Raw genomic sequence first — 23,865 nt, 5'->3', positions numbered from 1 at the left:
TTTTTTAATTTATAAAAACTATAATTTTTAGGAACAGGTCGTTACATTATATATACACGCTATGGTCATATCCACGTATGAAACAAGTATAAATGAAAATGTTTCAGCCCAAGACGTGTGAAAAGTTGCATATACTAGTCTAGTCTTGAAATTAAGCCACCTTGAATTTGAATTTTCCAACACTTGTCGTTGTTCAAATCACTGTCTAGTTGAACTGTCATTTTGTAAGCGGATTCTAGACTTTGAAATATGGAACCCCAGCTGTTTTGGAGTATAATTGATCTCAATGACTTTTCAAGGAAATTGGAAATGCCGACGATGACTACAAGAGGGGTGCTGACTTGGTGCATCTTTCTACAGTGATCAAATCTTTAATACGCACAACAAAACACAATAATAAATTCCTACATAACCACCACTACAAAACACAATAATACTTAACACAAGAACCATGGGTGCGTAGCTGCCACAATGAAAACCACTCTTGAGAAATTAAGGGCTCGTTTTAAAGTGTTTTTAAATCAATTGAAAGCGTTTTTGGTGAAAATATTTTTAAAACCAATCCCTAGTAAAAATTCAAGTAGATTATGAAAAAGTACTTTAAGTGCTTCCTGCAAAAAGCACATAATTGTTGTTTTTGCCAAAAAGCACTTAAAATGCTTTTGGACCTCAAAATCAATTTCACCAAAAACACTTTCAATCATTTTACAAATACTTCCAAATGAGCCCTAACTTATTTCTCATGAGGAAAAAATTATTTGACCATATATATGTGATTTTAATCGGTTCAACAATTAAAATTTGTAAAATGACTAATTTCAATAAATTTTCTAAAACATCAATGATTCACGCAACGTGACAAGAATTATCCTAGGCCGCGAATGTTAGTGTAACATTGATAAATTTATGGTTTTTGTTTCAAAGACATGGACCAAACTGTGATGGACGTCAAACCACATAGATAGATGAATTGTGAAAATTGACCACAATTTTGTTTATTTATTTAGGTTAATCAATTTCACTTGAAAACTCCTCTTCCTAACTACGGATCTGGCAGGTTTTCATGATGTTATCATATTTTCGATGAACTGCATGTAGTCGTTGTCATCCTTAGTCCACGCAGTGAATTAGTCGTTGCCTAATTCTTAATGGTTTGGGGAAAAAAACTCCACATTACCAAGGCAGCCGCCTATATATATAATCAAAATATGTTAGTTAAGTTATATATTTCTCCAATAGCTTCATGCATTTTTCCCAACATGTATAAAACTGGAAGAGCTCTCATGGCTTCCATATTGCTACTACTTGTAGTCTTGATGCCAGCCCTGCAAATAACAGGTCTGTCTTACTTTCATGCCTCTGTCTGTAGTTTGCATTTTCATGACATAAACAGCACATACATATATATTCGTTTTTAAGTTTTTTTAATTATGGCCTTTAGAATATAATTAATTAAAACTGTTTTCTAGCTTAATTGGTTAGACGGACGTGAGGATTTTTCTTCAACCGTTGTTTCTGTATATTTACATGTTTTAGTTAAAAGTCCGTTTGATAATTATATGGTTATTGATATTTAATTATTATTTTTTGTGCATAGATATGAATGAAAGTATAAAATAGAGGAGGGACGAATATTATTCTTGTTTTCTTTTTGTGTGCCCTTATAATTATCAAAACTGTTTTCTAAGCTTGGTTAGAAATAAAATTTTAAATTTTTATATCTATGAATTCCTACAAGGAAATTGATACATGTCAATTTATAAATTTTGATTTTGTCCAAATTTTAAGTTTATTTTTCTTATTGGAGAATTATTTTACATCTCTCTCTTATACCAGCCTTCACCCACTCTTCTTCATTCATCATTTTCACTATATACGTTCCTCATAATTCAAGCATGAAAAATAAAAACTAGGTAATTTAATTTCTACAAATAACTGAAAATTCGCGCAGCGAAAGAAAAGAGTCTCGTTTGGTTGCTCTTTCTATAGTGTTGCTCCAACTGTCAAATATCTTAATTAGATGAAATTGTAGCTATGGAGTATTTAACTAGAAGTTTGATCCTTTCAAACATTTCTTACGGGAAATTCTACTTTTTTCTCTCCCGCAACCCAAAACTCACCACATTTTGGATCAAATCATCTACTTATTTCAGGTGCACAATCTGTTGGTGTTTGTTATGGACGAAACGGCAACAATTTACCAGCTGAAGGAGAAGTGGTCGACTTGTACAAAAGCAATGGCATTGGACGGATGAGGATCTATGAACCAAATGAAGCAACCTTGCAAGCCCTTAGGGGTTCCAACATAGAACTCACAGTCACCATCCTCAACAGCGAGCTTCCAGCCCTCAATGATGCAGCTGCTGCAACTGCCTGGGTCCAGAAGAACGTACAACCCTATTCAGCTGATGTTCGATTCAAATACATCGCTGTTGGAAACGAAATACACCGCGATTCTGCAGAGGTTCGGTCTCTCCTGCCTGCCATCCAAAACATCCACAGTGCAATTGTAGCAGCCAATCTGCAAGGCCAAATCAAAGTCTCTACAGCAATTGACACAACTCTTGTGGTCAATCCCTTCCCTCCCTCCGATGGAGTATATGACGCTGCAAATCAATTCATACAACCAGTCATCGACTTCCTCGTCAGCAGTGGGGCCCCACTCCTTGTGAATGTGTACCCTTACATCAGCTACACTGAAAACCCTAGCATAGACCTTGCCTATGCCTTATTCACTTCGCAAGGGGTTGTAGTGCCGGATGGGACTCGATACCCTAGCCTCTTTGACGCTCTTCTGGACGCTCAGTACGCAGCTCTTGAAAAAGCTGGTGCACCAAGTATGGAGATAGTCGTATCGGAGAGCGGTTGGCCTTCTGAAGGTGGTGATCAAGCAACCCCTCAGAACGCAGCCACATTCTACCAGAATTTGATCAACCATGTGACGAGTACTACTGGGACTCCAAAGAGGCCTGGTAAAGCTATAGAGACTTATCTTTTTGCAATGTTTGATGAAAATCTCAAGGACGGTAAACCAGTTGAGAAACACTTTGGAGTTTTCTCCCCTAACAAACAACCCAAGTACCAACTCACATTTGGATAGGAGTCACAGAATCATGTCTCTGAGTATGTAAGTTTGAGTTGAATAAGGGTGCCTTGTGCCCAGTTATCTCACCCCATATATATGCGATACAATAAAAAGAATACACATGGTTATCATGAATTCGAATGTTGATGAAGTTGTTTTTGATGATATTATTGTTGGGATTTGATTGCCATTTTGCTAATTTCTGGAATTTCTCAATTTGGTTAAGAGTTTGAAGGAGGAAGAAGATAAGATCAGAGAGAGAAGAATGTATTCTATATTTGTGAACTAAAACCAAATTGAAAAAGATAGAAAATTTTAACTGTTAGAGAAAAAACAGAGATCTAACAAGAAAAACAAAATGTACTTGTTTAATTTCGGCTTAAACACAATAAAACAACACCACCCAATATGTGCTTGCAAAAATAACCCAATTAAATGAAAAAAAAAATAAAAGAAGGTACTTTCAATAGAATTTTACGGCTTAATTTTGATGCATTGCATAATTTGATATATAGTACATACAGTCCTTGTTCTCCAAGGAAACAAAAAAGGACACAAAGAAATATTGGTGTGATATAAAATAGCACACAAATTAAACCATTTTTATGTTGTTGTAGTATGAATAAGTAGGGATCGTTCGAGACCGGGGATTAGGAGGGATGCTAATCTACACAATTTTAAACTCTAAAACACTAAACTAGACTCTAATGACTCAAAACAAACTAGAATGACTCAAAACAGCACAAAACAAGCAAATTGACTCAAAACATGAACTAGAGACAAGTTTGGACGAAAATTAAACCAAAAAGAATCAATATACTAAATGGGGGTTTGTTTTGACGAATTTAAAACTTAAACAAATAAGTTACAGAAACAAAGTAAATTGATACGAATTTGGGTGAATTGATGGGTGATAGGCTAGCTAGAGGGTCGTTCTCCACACATGACACATATGCATAAGAATCGATTTCCAATTATTATTCCAATAAATCATGAATGACAATGCCCCTAGTTAACCAAGAACTGCACAAATTAACCATCAAATTTTCCTTAATTCATTGAATTGGACTCAGTGACGCAATCAAACTATTCTTATCAAGTTCCCTATATGAACAACATGATAGAGATACATATCAAAGATTATTAAGTTTTATGAAAATCATAAGCATTAACAAGGTATTCGTAACTATGAACTGCATGATACTCCTGCCATGGATTTACCTAACACAATCATGACTAGTGACTTCCACTACTTATAAATATAAGTTCATAACAATTAGGTGAAATTCCCTTATATTTTAGCATCAAATCCATGCATGCAAACTAAGTATGCATCCTTAATCAACATACAAGAATAAGTTATCAATCAAATAGATAAGTAAATCGCATTCATGTTTTACGAAACAATAATTGGAGGAAATCAATTCATATAAAACATATGTTCATGGCTTTGAATTCTCCTCTAGCTAAAACGAGTTTAGCTCATCATGTTCGCAATTAAACAAGTATAATTAAATTTAAACATTGAAAACAGAAGATTGAATACACCTAGAAACGCTCCAACAATCCAAAAGTCTTGAATGGCAAGTACGACTCTATGATCTCATGAATGGAATGATACTACTTAGACGCGAGAACCAGGGATTCCATATGCTCATACCAATTTCAAACTCCACATATTGAATCACATAACAATCAAGATAGAAGTCAAAGGGTTGTAACGGAGCTAAGGTATTGGCTAACAAAGAAAGGTTAAGGATAAACAAAGGTTCTTAAAGCAATAATAAGCAACGTAATGAAATAAACACTTAGAATTCACTTTTAAATGCAGAAATTAACTTTAAACACCGATGGGAGATTCACATAACACTTAGGGCCAGATTCAAACTTTTGGACCCTTTCTTCAACAGCCAATACTTGTGAGTTCATTCTCACTTAGTTCTCAACTCTTTTCCTTTCTTTTTCTTTCTTTTTCACGTTTTTTTTCTTTTTTTCTTTTTTCGTGCCCTTTTCTTTCTTTGGCACACAAAACGTACAACCTCATAAATTTCCAACAAGAAACCTTCCCCCACACTTGTTTTTTCTGCATAATGTAGATCAAAAGGAATTCCCTCTAAGTCATGCTCCACTATTCTTTAAGACAAGGGTATGGATAGTCCTATTCTAGGCTAGGTAAGGATAATGCGGCTAGCAAAGAAAATAGGCTAAGTAAGGCTCAAAAGGGTTAAACCTACAACACAAATGCAAAGGGTAAGGCTTTTTTGCTCTGGTTTAACTAAACAACTTCATGTTGTTATATGTTATGCACTCAATATTATGCTTTGAATGAAATGGGCATGAGTTCTAGTATTTGGAACTATAATGATGAAAACGCATTCTAAGTAGCAACTAAGCAAAGAAATAATGAGATCATGCAACGACTTTAGAAAACAAAAACATCACAGATTAATAACTCTCCAAATAAAGTTTAGGCTCAAGTCTCTCAGGGTTGTAACATTAGTTTGAGTTCCTTCCTTCAAGCATGTTACAAAAAATGATTTTTTTTTCTTTTTGTGATTACATGTGAATTCGTAAATGACAACTACAACTAAGCATTCACCAAAGAGTATATCAAACTTCCATCCAGGCTTGTAACTTTCTTTAACAATCATGCAATTAAAAACCAAATCCTCATCATTGTGTTGGAAGGTACCCTAAGACACAAACACACAAAAACGACTCTTTTTGGGTTTTTCAAAACTTTTTTTCAAATTTTCGTATTTCCCTTTCAAAACACATTAAAACACTTCAAAACACAATAAAAACACTTCAAAACAGTGAGTAACAACTTTAGAAGTGATAGGTGATAAAATCTGACGAAATTCAAGAAAAACACTTTGTTTACCCCCCTCCCCCTGCCCACACTTAAACCAAACATTGTCCTTAATGTTTCAAACATAGACTCACACGCAAACAATTAAACAACACAACTAACAAACATGACAATTATGGCAAAGTAAAAGCAATAAAGAGTAGGGTTAAGGAACGCAAATCTGATTTTGGAGTCGGAGATTCCTAGGTCTTCTTTATTTGAACACATGGGTTGCCTCCCAAGAAGCGCTTGCTTTAACATCTTCCAGCCGGACGATACCTCCATTCAAGCTTCACTAGGGCTAACGGCATGGAGGGGTACATCCTCCACCACATGCTCCTCCAAATACTCATAGTAAGGCTTCAAACGGTGTTCGTTCACTTTGAATTCTTGTCCGGTCTTTAAACTTTGAATTTGGATTGCACCATAAGGAAAAAGAACATTAGTAACAACAAAATGACCAATCCATTTAGAACGTAACTTACCTGGAAACAATCGAAGGCAGGAGTTGAAAAGTAACACTTTTTGCCCTTTTGAGAATGTCTTACTACGAATCATCTTGTCATGGAATCGAAGGCGGGAGTTGTAAATACTAGCGTTCTATAAGCCTCATTCCTAATCTCCTCAAGCCCATTCAATTGAAGCTTCCTATGAAGTCCAGCCGCATCCATGTCCATATTGAACGTTTTGATTGCCTAATGTGCTTTGTGCTCCAATTCTACGGGGAGATGGCATGGTTTCCCATAGATGAGCCGAAATGGAGACATCCTAATTGGTGTTTTGTAGGCTATATGATACACCCACAATGCATCATTCAAACGTAAGCTCCAATCTTTTCGAGTTGGCCCAATTATCTTCTCCAAAATCTACTTGATTTCTCGATTAGAAACCTCGACTTGCCTACTTGTTTAAGGATGATAAGATGTTGAAATCTTCTGCATGACATTATACTTCTTGAGCAGCGCCTCGATGGTACAATTGCAAAAATAGGAACCCCCCATCACTTATAAGCACTCTCGGCATCCCAAATATGGAAAAAATGTTAGTATTGATAAAATCTACAACCACTTTGGAATCATTAGTACGAGTGGCTTTTGCTTCCACCCATTTTGATACATAATCAACCACAAGTAAAATATAATTAAAACCATGATATGAAGGAAAAGGACCCATGAAATCAATACCCCAAACATCAAAAATCTCAACAGAAAAGATAGGGGTTTGCGGCATTTGATCTTTTGCACTTATATTGCCCGTTCTTTGACAATGATCACAAGTTATACAAAAAGTTCTAGCATCCTTAAAGATAGTAGGCCAATAAAATCCACATTCTAAAACTTTAAGGGATGTGCGTTATGTGCCAAAATGACCCCTACACGCATAAGTGTGACAGAAAGTTAAAATTGAATTAAACTTAAAATCATGCACACACCTACGAAGAATCTGATCAGGGCAATATTTCCACAAGTATGGGTTATCCCACATAAAAAACTGTGCATCCTTCTTGAGTTTATCACATTGGTGCTTATTTAGGGTGCTTGGTACTTGTTTTGTCACTAAATAATTCACCAAATCAGCATACCATGGTTCACTTACCTCAATGGAGAATAATTGCTCATCTGGGAATGTTTTTGGGATAGGTAGTGACTCCTCATCGTGCACCAAACGGCTCAAGTGGTCAGCCACCACGTTTTCACTTCTTTTCTTGTCCTGAATTTCGATATCAAACTCTTAGAAAAGAAGCATCCAGTGAATTAGCCTTGGCTTGGCCTCTTTATTGTGAGTAAGTATTTCAACACTGCATGGTCAAAATAAACAATAACTTTAGTGCCAAGTAAATAAGAACGAAACTTATCTAAAGCAAACACAACACCAAGGAGTTCTTTTTCAGTGGTGGAGTAGTTCAATTGAGGTCATTCAAGGTTTAGGATGCATAATAGATGACATGTGGCTGCTTGTTCTTCCTTTGGCCTAAAACAGCTCCTATTGCATAATCAGAGGCATTGCACATGAGCTCAAAAGGAAGACTCCAATCTGGTGGAACTATGATGGGGGCCGAAGTTAGCATCTCCTTGAGGTGATTGAAGGCATTCTCACATTCCTCATTGAACTTGAATGGCGCATCCTTTTGGAGGAGTCGGCATAGGGCTATGGAGATCTTTGAAAAATCTTTGATGAATCGTCTGTAGAATCCTGCATGTCTAAGAAAAGAACGAACCTCTTTCACCAAAGTGGGAGAGGGTAAGTGGCGTACAAGATATATTTTTGATTTATCAACTTCAATTCCCATTTCTGAAACTATATGACCTAAAATTATGCCTTGTTTTACCATGAAATGACTCTTTTCCCAATTTAAAACAAGGTTAGTTTCAATGCATCGTTTCAAGATCAATGTGAGATTATTTAAACAACCATCAAATGGATCACAAAAACACTAAAATCATCCATGAAAACTTCAATAATCTTCTCAACAAAATCTGAAAAGATACTTATCATGCATCTTTGAAAGGTGGCTGGTGCATTACATAAACCAAATGGCATTTGATGATAAGCAAAAGTACAAAATGGACAAGTAAAAGTGGTATTTTCTTGATCATCTGGAGCTATAACAATCTGATTATATCCCGAATAACCATCAAGAAAGCAATAAAAAGAATGACCGGCTAACCTTTCAAGCATTTGATCAATGAACGACAAAGGGAAGTGATCTTTCCTTGTAGTGGCGTTGAGCTTCCTATAGTCCAATGCAAACTCTCCAACCTGTTTGGATACGGTTGGGCACAAGCTTGTTCTCTTCATTCTTCACCACAGTGACTCCATATTTCTTTGGAATAACTTGAACCGATGAAACCCAACGACTATCCGAAATTGGATAAATCACTCCATAATCAAGAAGCTTAATAATTTCTTTCTTCACAACTTCCATCATTGGAGGGTTGAGTCGACGTTGAGCCTCTCGAGTTGGTTTAGCTCCTTCCTCTAGAAGTATACGATGCATGCAAGTTGTAGAACTTATCCCCTTAATATCGGCCAAGGTCCATCCAATGGTTATTTTGTACTTCTTCAACACCCAAACTAGTTTTTCCTCCTCCAATGCCTTGAGTGATGAAGAGATTATGACCGGCAAAGTCTCTTGGTCTCCCAAGAAAACGTACTTCAAATGATTTGGTAATGGTTTAAGCTCGAGGGAGGGTGCTTGAATCACTGAAGGTAACAACTTATTAGTAGAAACGGGAATTGGAATTGGGATTAGAGGCTTACCAATATGTTGTGGCAAAGACTCAAGGGCAGCCATCATCTCCACTTCTTCACAATTAGGCACGGCAAGGAAATCTTCATTCTTGCCGTGAATGTGCATAGGTTCTGTCCCTTGGTCTTTGAGTCTCATTCCTCTTGTAATGGTAGTTTCAAGGGCATCCCCATTTAGGCCGTCAAGGTATTCCTGCGCCAATGAATGAAATACATCAATAGAAAAACAAGAATGATCATCTTTAGGATACCTTATAGCTTCAGAAATGTTAAATTCAATAATCTCGCCATCAAATTTCATCGTTAATGTCCCCTTGAACACATCTATCTTGGTGCAGGCTGTTTTCATGAAAGGTCTCCCAAGTAGGATCGGCAATGGTGTGGAATGGGCCAAATCTTCCATATCAAGCACATAAAAATCTGTTGGAAATATCAATGGTTACCTGCACCAAAACATCTTCCAAAACTCTTTTCGGATATGCATTAGAACGATCAGCTAATTGAATGATAACACCATCATTTTTACGCTCTCCTAGGTTCATAGATGCATAAATAGAGTATGGCATGACATTAATGGAAGCACCTAAATCAAGCATAGCATGTTCAAACTTAGTATTGCCAATAACACAAGGGATTGTGAAACTACCTAGATCTTTGCATTTAGAAGGCAATCTTCTTTGTAAAACCGCTGAAACATTCTTACTTACCCTTACCACTTCCTTGTTTGAAATCCTCTTACTTGTTGTGCAAAGTTCTTTTAAGAATTTGGCATACTTTGGAACTTGCTTAATTGCTTCAAGGAGTGGGATATTGACTTGCACCTTTCTAAACATCTCAAGAATGTCCTTGTCACTCTCTTCTTTCTTTGATTGCATAAATCTGCAAAGGAAAGGCATATTTGGTGGAATAGAGTTAGAATTAACTAAAATTGGACCTAACTTACCTGTGTTGGACGATTTAGGATCCCTAAATGGCTGTGGCAAGGGTTGTTCTACCCTTGCCCTGGCTTTGTCTTGTTCCTCTTCCTCGAGCTGAAGCTTTTCGTCCTCCTTTTGGCTTGATTTGGATGGTTGTGGGTCGGTTCCAACTTCCTTGCCACTTCTTAATGTGATGGCCTTAGCGGTTTCAAATGAAGGAAAATTTGTGAAAAACATGTTCATTTAAGCAACATCAATAGCATGCAATTAACAATTAAAGGCGGAATCATGCTTGTATGCACTTAAAAACAAAACATTTACCCATGAAATTCAAAGCCTAGTAGATAGGTGAACCAAGACTCAACTCAAAACAAAGTGAGTTGAGAAATCAATACCTTTGTAGATTCCTCTTTGCATAAGCAAAGGCTAATCACCCAAAGAGAGGGCCTTCATTCCTTGCATCTTAGATCCATGGATTTGGATGGATGAAAAAGTTTCTCCAAGTTCCCAAAATTGAGAACCTCTAATGATTCATCACCAAGGCATAATGAAGAAGAAATGAGTGACCTTGGAGGAGTTTGATTGCTAGATGATCCCTCCAAGGTGGCCTAAATTTTAGAGAGAAATGAGAGCTTGTGTTCTCATCCTTTCCCCAAAAATTACCATATGTAAATTTTAGGCTATAAAGTCCTTTATATAGTCCCTTCAAATAAGTGACCTAATGGACCAAAAGCCCTATTCTTCTAACATGGCAAGCCTATAGGGTTTATTGGGCTTTCAAGCCCTTTGTTTATTCAAGTTGTCATACAACTTGAGTTAATGGGCTTGACATTCAAATCCCATTGGGCCTTGCGGCCCAAAACTAACCCGAGGTCTTTAACGAACTTATTCGTTTGATTAATTAACATATTAATTAATCCTAGCCTTAGATAAATAATTAAACCATTTAATTATTCTTACTCATCTCCGTTGTTTCTTCAAACTCTACCTTACTCAGTGAACGATCCATTAGGTTCCTTTTAGCGAGGCAGTGGGCGATTAAAACTCTTTCTAATCGATTGTGAATTGAAACTTACTTTCAATTCTCCCGTTAGTGATAATACACTTTTAGGGCTTCCACAAACCATGGTTGACGCCTAGCAGCATGTCATGGTTACCCAAGCTAATCAGAAGAGGTGGAGAACCTATTCAGTTTTAGGATTACAAATGCAATACGGTCTTTCTCTAATACAATACTCTTGACCACATTGTTTGGTTTGATAGTTTATTCATGTCTACTATCCAATGTGAGTCTTGTGCTTATATGATTACCTTGAATGTGATTTGGAACACATTCCTAAATCTCATTCATACTTTGGCCAAAGATTCTTAATCATATCATAGAGTATTCTCCCTCAAACAGTTTGAAGGTTAAAGATCCCTTGTTGCGTATTCACTTGCCTCCATGGCTAAGTGGCTTAACCCCAACGATGTCATGGACACCCTCCTGATGGAGTGACTTTGACATAATCAAAGATTAAGGACCTAACCACAAGACAACTGTGATGCCTCAGGTCAAAAGACTAATTTGCATTATCCCAACCATGAGTTCTCATGTGACATGAATATGAGAACTCTTCGTTGATCGTGTTCAGTGAACTCATTCTCTATTGAGCACCTACGTACTTGTCTTGATGTCACACACACCAATGACTCGAGACTAGTCACTCTCCCTGAGAGAAGACATAGCACGTACTGATCTTAACGGACTGTCAATGCCCAATTGACAATCCTATGATCAGGAACGTTTAGGATGTGTCAACGAAAGAATGGTCTCATGAATCTAACTTCTTTAGATCGCATTCTTCCAATCACATATTCCTTGGACTTATCGTTTAAGCATATAACATTTATATGAGACGGCTCAAACAATAATCTTTGCCCTTTACATTTAAACTACATTAGTTTGAAATGTCCGTAAAGTATCATCATATGATTGGTTTTAGGGCACATTTCCAACAATCTCCCACTTGCACTAGAGCCAATCAGCTTAGTCATCATTGATGATACCTCTTCTGTAATTCATTTCATAAATGGCTGAGTAGTAGGCCTAAACAATGGATATCTATATGTTATCCATAGAAGCAACCTTGAGAATAACGACGTCACCATTATACATGATTCTCAATCATGTGGTTCAGTCTCTCATTTGAGTTCGGACCTTGATGAGACCTTGATTCCCTGGCTTGAGCTATCGCCCCATTAGTGTCATACACTTTCTGGTTGGAATCGAATGGAGAGTTCATGAATGAACTTTCCCATCCAAACAACAATGTTGTAAGCTTCTATATGGCAATATATTTTGCATACATGATGGAATACATTAAAGTCATTTACTTTTAACGTTTCCACCCAAATATCTCTTTAGTCATATTAAAGAGATATCTCATTATCACTTCATTCATAATGAAGAGATATTCTATGATGGATTAGATTCATAATCTAATACATTTACGCTTCCATTACGTTACTCTAATTCTTCCTCATTCTTGAGGAATCCATCCTTAGTATTTCTTAAATACCTAAGGATTCACTTGACAGTTGCCATGGTTCTGATCCTGGGCTTGCACTGATATCATCTTGTACCGTTCTAGGTACAACTTATATCAATGTTTTCATACAATATGAAATACATAAATCACCTTTCTGCGTATGCATAAAGGATTCTATTTACGCATTATTTCTTTGGGAGTCAAAGGGTACATTCCCTTTGAGAAGAACAACTTCCTAGTCTTACTAGAATTGTCATTCTAATTGAAGTTTATCATCATATGAGAAACTTCCTAGCATCTCTTGTCTATTTTAGGGATTGATATAATCCAATTATATCTTGAAATCTATCATTACAGATTTCCATCCCATGTATATAGACTATGTCTCCCATATACATTCTATCATTATAGAATGTTTAAAGTCATAACTTTAACGATGAAGAATTCCTTTCATTTTCAAAATTAATATATATCATGTATATATATTCAAATTTAGGAATATGATCAACTCCCACTAATCTTTTGTAAACCTAGTAAACAAAAGATTCATTTACATCTTTATGAGAAATCAAACAATTGATCTTTTCTCATAAGACGCTTATAGCTCCCACTAGTTTGCTAAGATCCATGATGGATGGATCTCTACACTAACATGTCTTAGAAGTATATATCATATATATATGGGTAATTGATAATGTCCAACGAACTAAATCTTATTTATGTTCATTCTTCTCCTAATGGAGAAATTCATTATCTTACGATGCTACTTTCCTTGATATTTTTCAAGGAAATTAATCTAAAGTGTTACTTTTTCCTTGGATCAAATCTAAGGAGGTAAATACTTTAGACGTCTTACTCATCTACTTACATTTCTTGAATTCTTTGAAACCTTTTGCAAAGTATTCGGACTTGTGTTTATTCAAAATAAACTATAGTCCAACCGAGAGTGATCTTCGGTGAATGTCATACTACATGAGTAGTATTATGTTGTGGACAAGTGCCACTAACATCTAAGTGAATTAACCTCAACAACTTTGTGATTCTTTCTTCTTTCCAAAAGAATAAAGATTCGAACATTTCGCCTCTATACAATTTTAACAAGAAGGTATTGGATCCGGATCTAACGATCCAAAGCATCCATCTATGACCAACTCGTAACTTATGTTTTAGAGGTATCACAACTCAGTTGGGATTAGTCACTACCTTGCAACCTTTTGGGTTTTAAGCATCATCGTATTCTAAACAGTTAAACTACCACATCATCTCTACTATAGAGACAATTAATTAGATTACCATAATCTAATCATTCATTAATAAAGAACAATGTTTTGTCAAACAAAACATTCATCCATCTCTACAACTGTGACGGAATTATGTTCCTTTAAAATTGGGACGTAAAGACAATCTTTGGTTTTTCCAATTTCTTTGGTAGTTCATATGAGGAAGTAAGTACAATCCGCTTTCGCAGAGATCTATATTCGATTCACGTTTCCGAATGTGAAGTACTTTCTCTTCTCTCATTAATCTTCTACTTCTTATTAGCACACTTTTACAACAATTGTAAAACATAGTTACTAATACGGAATCATACATTCAAGTAGAAGAACCAACTGTTTTGAATTATTCAAGAACATTTTACAACACCTTCAAAAGGTGTGTTCTTGACACTTGCAAGACATTTCTTGCAAATACCCCTTCCAATGTCCATCCTTTCATAAAGAAAGTTTGTTCCCTTGGAGTTATTTTGCCTTCTTCATTTGACTTCTCCTTTGACTACAATAGTCATGGTCCCTAAACTCCCACTATCTCTCTTGAAACTTATTTCAATTGTGTTATACACATCAAACAATTTGGAGAGTGTGCGGTTATTGTTCACTATATAGTTTACAATAAACTTAGTGAACCATTAGGATAGGGACACAAAGGTGAAGTCCTTGCCTAGTTTCCGTCTCGTTAAGTGGTTTAACACTTCAACACTCAATGATTCAAAATCATCATAAGTCCATATAAATGGACTATTTTTGTCAACCAACCATTATGTTCTAAACATAACAACAAACTCTCAAGAGTTGTTCAAGGCAACTCTCATTTCTTCATACAACAATTTGTAAGTGAAGAATCATGGCACATAAAGTTTCCATGCCCTTGTGCTTACTTCAAAAGTTCCTTGTTTATGTAACAAAGAAACAAGCACTAAAGTTTGTGTTGATTAAGGGTTGTTCAAAGCAACTCTTATTTCTTCATACAACAATTTGTATTTGAAGAATTATGACATTAAAAGTGTTGTCCTTCTCATGTTTAGACTTATCTAACATATTCTTCCAATGATACATTATCAATAGGAAGATTGTGAGGATGAGACTACTTAGTTACATCTACAAGCCATTAAAGACAATCTATGGGATTGCAGAACTAAGTCCGGAAATTAAAGCATTCGGCTTTTCTTTGTCAAGTTTTGGATAGCGTTTGCAAATATATTGGTAAACAAATACATAACGAATATAAATTGATTGATTTTAAGCCATTTGATTCGGGTCTTTAAATCAAATAGCACCACCCACTATTTTTGGCAAATTCCATATCCCTCATCGGAATTCGAGAGTTTTGTTGAACTCTTAGCAGGGTATGGGAGACTCACCATTACCAAGCCCACCTCAGAATTATATCATTTTGGTTAGCAAAAATAATGATGAGAGAATAACACTTTAGTCATTTACAACTCTTGTAATTACCCATCTAGTTTGGCCTCTAGAGAATGAATGCCTCAGAATTATATCATGTTGGCACCATTGCACTTAGTTAAGTTATTCCCACCATGCTTAGTTTATGTAGAGGTTCAAGCACAACCTCAGAATTATATCATGTTGGTCATACTCGTTGTCTACACTCACCTCATCATATGCGTATAGACTCCTCCTGAATGTAAGCATGCACTTTGTACTCCCCCATTATAGGGTGAAGCCGGTGTACAAGTCACAAACGATTGGAGCCTACCACGGTGGAAGGCCACGAAGAGATATTCAAAGCATCTCTCGCTTATCAACTAAATATTGATTTGGTTGAGGGTTTTTAGGTCTCATCACATATAAACATACATTTTAATCCAATTAAAACATTTTGGTCCTATTACAACTATTGGTCCATATGATTGATTTAGTAGTATATAATACTCCCACTATGCTTTTAAAACGGTTTTTAAAGCAAGACTATATGGTACTACTAACATAAGATTTGCATTCATTGATGGACTATATAGTTGCCTTAGGGCCTTAGGATGACTATGAACCTTTGATTCGATTCAACACGAGCCTAGTGTTGAATCTCGGTCTAGGGATGGTGATTGATTTTAGTTACGCGTTTAATCACATTAAGGCGTGTTGTCTTATTGGGCGTTGGACCCAACTACTCCAATTTCATGCATATCGAATAAAACAAGAAAGGAGTACTTCAAAGTAAATAAGAGCTTATGCTCTTTAACAACAATTGATCAAATCAAATTACTTTAAAGTAAAGAAGAGCTTATGCTCTTTTACAACAATTGATCATATCAAATTACAACCAAAATTTAATCTACACATTCCCATGGTTCAAACAAATTTGAAACGGCCTTTCACATAGCTCAATTATAGTAGGCTTAGGTTCATAATCACCCTTTCTTTAATTAATTAACGCTTTAACTAATTAAACTTGAATGCAACATTTTCATTTGGTTTTTGTATCCATAGAATTGATTTAAATGGAGCTAAATGAAATGAAAATCCAATTCTCATTTAAAGAGACAAAACAATTTTTGTTCTCTACCTAATTTGGGCCAAAATGCTATGACCTCAACTTGTTTGGGCCATAGTGCAATTAACCTCAACTTTTGGGCTATTTTGCAAAAACTTAAACTTTTGGGGTCACTTTGTAAAAACACAAAAGTCCACTACTTCATGTAATTACAACTAGAACCCAAAAATTTCCACAAAAATTAAAACTTCATTAAAGGAGCAAAATAATTTGTCCTTTTAGTGATTTTGGACCTTTACGTAAAAACGTAAACTTTTGGGTCAAAATGCAAATACACAAAAGTATCAAAATTTTATATAATTGCACAAAAGCCCCACAAGGACCGTAATTGAGTAGGGTGGCTGGTTTTGAAGCAAAGTAATAAAAAAAAATTTCAAAGTTTTTGTAAGTGGGGTGTGTGTAATGGAATAAATCATTACATACCTACCCACTAAAATTTCTTTAATTTTTCAAAACAAATATCTAATATATTTAAACATAAGAAATATTTCAAAACAAAAACTTTATGAAATAAATCAAAACTTTGAATCAAAACACCAAACCTTTTGTTCTTGGCAAGAACATATCAAGAACAATGAAGAACATCCATGAAAACCCATAAGAGCTCCATGAACATTCTTCACCCAAAAACATACCAAAACCACTCAAACTTAAGGGAAATAACATACAACCATACTAGGGTACATAGGGGTTCCAAAAATCACTTTAAAACACTTTTAACAAGTCAAACAAGAACCCAAAAATCCACCCTTTGGATTTGGCCGAATTTCCCCAAAAACATGGCACCAAATTTTAGCTCCAAAATTCATGCTCATATGAACTACATCTACAACATTTGAGATGGAAAATTTTCTAACAAAATTTACATTCAAAGAAGCAAGAATAAAGCTTGTAACAATTACAACATTCAAATCACAAACTATGAACTACAAAACCCAAAAGGATTCACCAACTACTAGACTTAGGCTCTGATACCACTTGAAGGAAATTTGTGAAAAACATGTTCATTTAAGCAACATCAATAGCATGCAATTAACAATTAAAGGCGGAATCATGCTTGTATGCACTTAAAAACAAAACATTTACCCATGAAATTCAAAGCCTAGTAGATAGGTGAACCAAGACTCAACTCAAAACAAAGTGAGTTGAGAAATCAATACCTTTGTAGATTCCTCTTTGCATAAGCAAAGGCTAATCACCCAAAGAGAGGGCCTTCATTCCTTGCATCTTAGATCCATGGATTTGGATGGATGAAAAAGTTTCTCCAAGTTCCCAAAATTGAGAACCTCTAATGATTCATCACCAAGGCATAATGAAGAAGAAATGAGTGACCTTGGAGGAGTTTGATTGCTAGATGATCCCTCCAAGGTGGCCTAAATTTTAGAGAGAAAGGAGAGCTTGTGTTCTCATTCTTTCCCCAAAAATTACCATATGTAAATTTTAGGCTATAAAGTCCTTTATATAGTCCCTTCAAATAAGTGACCTAATGGACCAAAAGCCCTATTCTTCTAACATGGCAAGCCTATAGGGTTTATTGGGCTTTCAAGCCCTTTGTTTATTCAAGTTGTCATACAACTTGAGTTAATGGGCTTGACATTCAAATCCCATTGGGCCTTGCGGCCCAAAACTAACCCGAGGTCTTTAACGAACTTATTCGTTTGATTAATTAACATATTAATTAATCCTAGCCTTAGATAAATAATTAAACCATTTAATTATTCTTACTCATCTCCGTTGTTTCTTCAAACTCTACCTTACTCAGTGAACGATCCATTAGGTTCCTTTTAGCGAGGCAGTGGGCGATTAAAACTCTTTCTAATCGATTGTGAATTGAAACTTACTTTCAATTCTCCCGTTAGTGATAATACACTTTTAGGGCTTCCACAAACCATGGTTGACGCCTAGCAGCATGTCATGGTTACCCAAGCTAATCAGAAGAGGTGGAGAACCTATTCAGTTTTAGGATTACAAATGCAATACGGTCTTTCTCTAATACAATACTCTTGACCACATTGTTTGGTTTGATAGTTTATTCATGTCTATTATCCAATGTGAGTCTTGTGCTTATATGATTACCTTAAATGTGATTTGGAACACATTCCTAAATCTCATTCATACTTTGGCCAAAGATTCTTAATCATATCATAGAGTATTCTCCCTCAAACAGTTTGAAGGTTAGAGATCCCTTGTTGCGTATTCACTTGCCTCCATGGCTAAGTGGCTTAACCCCAACGATGTCATGGACACCCTCCTGATGGAGTGACTTTGACATAATCAAAGATTAAGGACCTAACCACAAGACAACTGTGATGCCTCAGGTCAAAAGACTAATTTGCATTATCCCAACCATGAGTTCTCATGTGACATGAATATGAGAACTCTTCGTTGATTGTGTTCAGTGAACTCATTCTCTATTGAGCACCTACGTACTTGTCTTGATGTCACACACACCAATGACTCGAGACTAGTCACTCTCCCTGAGAGAAGACATAGCACGTACTGATCTTAACGGACTGTCAATGCCCAATTGACAATCCTATGATCAGGAACGTTTAGGATGTGTCAACGAAAGAATGGTCTCATGAATCTAACTTCTTTAGATCGCATTCTTCCAATCACATATTCCTTGGACTTATCGTTTAAGTATATAACATTTATATGAGACGGCTCAAACAATAATCTTTGCCCTTTACATTTAAACTACATTAGTTTGAAATGTTCGTAAAGTATCATCATATGATTGGTTTTAGGGCACATTTCCAACATCAAATCCTCCCCTTGGATTCACAATGGTTGAACTAGGCAATTTGCCTTGTTCTCTAAACTGTCGTATAAACTCCGCTACTTGCCCTATTTGCTTCTTCGATTTGTCCACCTCTTTAGCTTAATTTTGCATCTCTTTGGTTTGATTTTGTACTCTCTACGTCAAAGAGGTGAGTAATTGAATAACTTTATCATTATCCAAAGACGTACCTGAATTTGGTTGGGCTGAGTGAGGTTGAGGTTACATTGGTGCAAATGGCCTTTGAAATATCCCAAGGGGTGGTTGTCGAAATCCTCTTTATTGTTAAGTTTCTTGAGGCTCATTCCACTTCATGTTTGGGTGATCTTTCCATCCCGGATTGTAAGTGTTGGCGTATAGATCATGCCATGGTTGATTTTGGCCTTGATAGCCCACAACATTGGCACTTTCCCATCCTCCATTCTCTATCAATTAAGGGCATTGCTCATTGGAATATCCTTGCATAGTGCACATGCCACAAACGCTTGCTCTTTGCACTTTGGATCCATCAACAACCTGTGACACAAGAACAGTGAGATTAGCCAATTGAGATTGAATTTCATAAATTGCACTTACCTCATTTACTTGTTGTTACCGTGGGGTTCTCTTTGTCCAACTCCCTCAAATTGTTGTGCATTCAAGGCTTGATTTGCAATTAAGGTATTGGCATCAACTGGTGTTTTGTCAACCAAAACACCTCCTGCCGAGGCATCTAACATTTGTCTCTCAATTAGAAGAAGTCCTTCATAGAAGTATTGAATTAAAAGCTCTTCTTTCATTTGATGTTGAGGGCATGATGCAACTAGAGTCTTGAAACGCTCATAATATGCTGGAAAGTATTCTCCTTGGTTTTGTTGAATTCCACTAATCTTCTTCCTCAAAAGAATGACTTTCGAAGTTGGCAAAATTTTCTCTAAGAATGCTCTCTTCATGCTTTCCCAAGAGGTGACAGTTCCATGTGCCAATTCATATATCCAATCCTTAGCCTTTTCCAAAAGAGAGAATGGAAAAGCTCTCATGTTCAAAATATTGCCATCCACATTGATTGGGATCATGCTTGAACATACCACTTCTAATTCCTTCAAGTGCCTGTTTGGATCTTCCATGGACAGCCCATGGTATTTGGGAATATGATGCAGCAAACTAGACTTCAATTCGAACTCCTCGATCTTGCCTTAAGCTACCTTAGGATATTGAATGCATAGGGGTACGACATTGTGCAATCCTGAGGCTGAAAGTTCCTTGATTGTTTGATTATCCATCCATGAATTTCTCTTCCTCTTCCTCTTCTTCTTCGTCAAACTCAGATTCAGAGCTAGAACTAGGTGGATTAGGTTCTGGCTGCTTCCTTTTCCTTCTCAAAGTTCGTTCAAAATCATTGTTAAACTCTAAGATATGTGAACGAACAGATTGAGAACTTCGAGTCATAAACTAGTACCTAAACAAAACAAAACAAAACAAAATCAGAAACCAAAATTAAAAGACACGAACAGAAACAAAGAGGGATTAGCAAAACGGTGCCAAAAATATTGGTGTGATATAAAATAGCACACAAATTAAACCCCTTTTATGTTGTTATAGTATGAATAGATTATTCTAGGCCGGGGATTATGAAGGATGCTAATCTACACAATTTTAAACTCTAAAACACTAAACTAGACTCTAATGACTCAAAACAAACTAAAATGACTCAAAACAACACAAAACAAGCAAATTGACTCAAAACATGAACTAGAGACAAGTTTAGACGAAAATTAAACCAAAAAGACTCAATATACTAAATGGGGGGCTTGTTTTGACGAATTTAAGACTTAAACAAACAAGTTACAGAAACAAAGTAAATTGATACGAATTTGGGTGAATTGATGGGTGATAGGCTAGCTAAAGGGTTGTTCTCCACACATGACACATATGCATATGAATCGATTTCCAATTATTATTCTAATAAATCATGAATGACAATGCCCCAAGTTAACCATGAACTGCACAAATTAACCATCAGATTTTCCTTAATTCATTGAATTGGACTTAAGGACGCAATCAAATTATTCTTATCAAGTTCCCTATATGAACATCATGATAGAGATACATATCAAAGATCATTAAGTTCTATGAAAATCATAAGCATTGACAAGGCATTTGTAACTATGAACTGCATGATACTCCTGCCATGGATTTACCTAACATAATCATGACTAGTGACTTCCACTACTTATAAATATAAGTTCATAACAATTAGGTGAAATTCCCTTATATTTCAGCATCAAATTCATGCATGCAAACTAAGTATGCATCCTTAATCAACATACAAGAATAAGTTATCAATCAAACAGATAAGTAAATCGCATTCATGTTTTACGAAACAATAATTGGAGGAAATCAATTCATATAAAACATATGCTCATGGCTTTGAATTCTTCTCTAGCTAAAATGAGTTTAGCTCCTTATGTTCGCAATTAAACAAGTAGAATTAAATTTAAACATTGAAAACGGAAGATTAAATACACCTAGAAACGCTCAAACAATCCAAAAGTCTTGAATGGCAGGTACGACTCCAAGCTATCCTCTCCTTCCTTGCAAAGTTGTGGCACAAAGGTGTTTGGCTGTAAAATTAGGTTAAAGTGTGTGGGTGAATGGTTTGTGCGAATTGTATTGAGAGATGGATGATTGGTCTCTTTTTTGTGCAGCAGAAAACATAAAAATAAAGGAAGAAAGGCACGACATTAATTAATTTTTTTTTGGGAAAGATTTTCACTTCAAATCCTCAAGGAAAAAGGCTAATTAAAATCAGAATCCAAGAGGGAAAAGGGAAAGAAGATGCAGCAAGATCTTGGAGAGAAAGGGAAAGGGAGTGCATGGCAAGGCATGGGTGTTCTAGAAGGAAATGTGCAACACCCTTGTAGGAGTAGGATTAAGCCTTCTAGAGTCATATATTTAGGTGTCCTAATATAATTAAGGATCCCCTTGGCAGCTGGAACATAGGTAGTGTAGGATTAGGATTGGGCTAAGACAAAATAAGGAAGTTTGGCTCATATTCCTTCTTTCTTGCTGAGCTCCTTAATTTCCTTGTCTTGAATTAATTCCTCCATCTCTTTAGCATATTCTTAGCCTTTCTTGAACTTCAAATTCGTCCATCCACCTTGCTCCATGCATGTGCTATCCATTCCAAGCCTAAAACTGCTCTAAAATGCTCCAAAATGCCTTTTCTTGCCACATTAGCCAATTGAACCTACAAAGACACGAAAATAGCTTAAATCAATATAATAAATAGAAACCAACTCACTAAATACAAGGAAATAGGCTAACAAAGTCGCATAAATATGCTCCTATCAAATATCCTTCCTAATAAAGGACTCTAATAATTACACAATATTTACATTCCTATTTCCTTAAAGATTACTCACGCCAATACTCCCCCTTAAGTTGGAGCATAGATATCACACATGCCTAACTTGATAAGTGAGTTACCAAAAACCTTACTACACAAGGCATAAGTGAGAATATTTGCAAGTTGTTCTTCTGAGTTCACAAACGTTATTGACACAATTATCTTCTCTAGCTTTTCCTTAATGAAGTGTCGATCAACCTCAACATGCTTTGTTCTGTCATACTGTACCGCATTCTTTGCGATCTCTCTTGCCTACTTATTGTCACAGTACAAATTTGTTGCCTCTTTTTGTTTGAAACCAAGACCCTAAAACAACTTACACAACCAAAGGACTTTACACACTCTATGCACCATGCCTCTAAACTCGGCCTCCGCAGAAGACCTAGACACCACCTTTTGTTTCTTACTCCTCCAAGTAACTAAATTTCCTCCAACGAACGTAAAGTATCCAGATGTAGAATGCCTATCAGTCACATCACCTGCCCAATCAGCATCAGTAAACCCCTCAATTCTTAGATGACCATGATACTTATACGAGAATTCCCTTCCTTGGAGCAGACTTTAAATATGCTAAAACCCTTCCTTGGATAAATTCCCAAGTGATGTTTCTCCACAATAGGAGTATCCACAGGCTTACACCATACTTGTTTCCTTTAACAAATCTAGAACATATTTTTGTTAAGATAAGAAAATACCTTTGGACGAACGAGCAACCTCGACTCCAAGAAAATATTTTAAATCACCTAAATTCTTAATCTCAAACTTGCAGCAAGGTTTTTTTCTTCCAGTTTGACAATCTCATCTGAATCATCACCTGTTATTATCATATCATCCACATAAATAATTAAGGCTATTACTTTACTGTTTCTCCATTTCACAAATAACGTATGATCAGAATGACTTTGATAATACCCATTCTTTCTCATGGCCTGAGTGAATCTTCTAAACCATGCACGAAGTGACTGCTTAAGTCCATAAAGCGACTTTCACAATCAGCACACTCCAGTTTTCCCCCCAACATTATTCCCCAGAGGAAAATCCATATACACTTCTTCCTCCAAATGTCCATGAAGAAAATCATTCTTTACATAAAACTATTTTAACGACCAATCCAGATTTGCAGCTAATGAGATAAGAGCTCGTATCGTATTCATTTTAGCCACCAGAGAAAAAGTTTCTTGATAATACGTTTGAGTATATCCTTTTGCTACCAACCTTACTTTGTACCTGTTCAGTGATCTATCAACCTTGTATTTAACAGTATAAAGCCATT

At 36.0% G+C, this 23,865-nt stretch overlaps 1 protein-coding gene across 1 annotated transcript; it reads left to right on the top strand.

Moving 5' to 3' along the window:
- The first annotated feature begins 1,149 nt into the window (after nucleotides 1-1,149).
- LOC125473337 (glucan endo-1,3-beta-glucosidase-like) lies at nucleotides 1,150-3,220 on the top strand. Its single transcript, XM_048576012.1, has 2 exons — nucleotides 1,150-1,338; nucleotides 2,154-3,220. The coding sequence occupies exons 1-2, from the start codon at nucleotides 1,209-1,211 to the stop codon at nucleotides 3,098-3,100; spliced, it is 1,077 nt and encodes a 358-aa protein (XP_048431969.1). The 5' UTR covers nucleotides 1,150-1,208; the 3' UTR covers nucleotides 3,101-3,220.
- The last annotated feature ends 20,645 nt before the right edge of the window (nucleotides 3,221-23,865 follow it).

Source organism: the organism of the source record quoted next, unplaced genomic scaffold, assembly GCF_019419815.1.
Source record: "Pyrus x bretschneideri cultivar Hongxiangsu unplaced genomic scaffold, Pyrus_bretschneideri_v1 Contig83, whole genome shotgun sequence".
Lineage (NCBI taxonomy): Eukaryota > Viridiplantae > Streptophyta > Magnoliopsida > Rosales > Rosaceae > Pyrus > Pyrus x bretschneideri.
This window is presented reverse-complemented; position numbering and strand designations above follow the sequence as displayed.

Bases quoted from the DNA above. Each gene is read 5' to 3' on its own strand.
- LOC125473337 (XM_048576012.1), top strand. From the start codon at position 1,209: ATGTTAGTTAAGTTATATATTTCTCCAATAGCTTCATGCATTTTTCCC. The intron at 1,339-2,153 runs GTCTGTCTTACT...TACTTATTTCAG, and splicing joins GCCAGCCCTGCAAATAACAG to GTGCACAATCTGTTGGTGTT.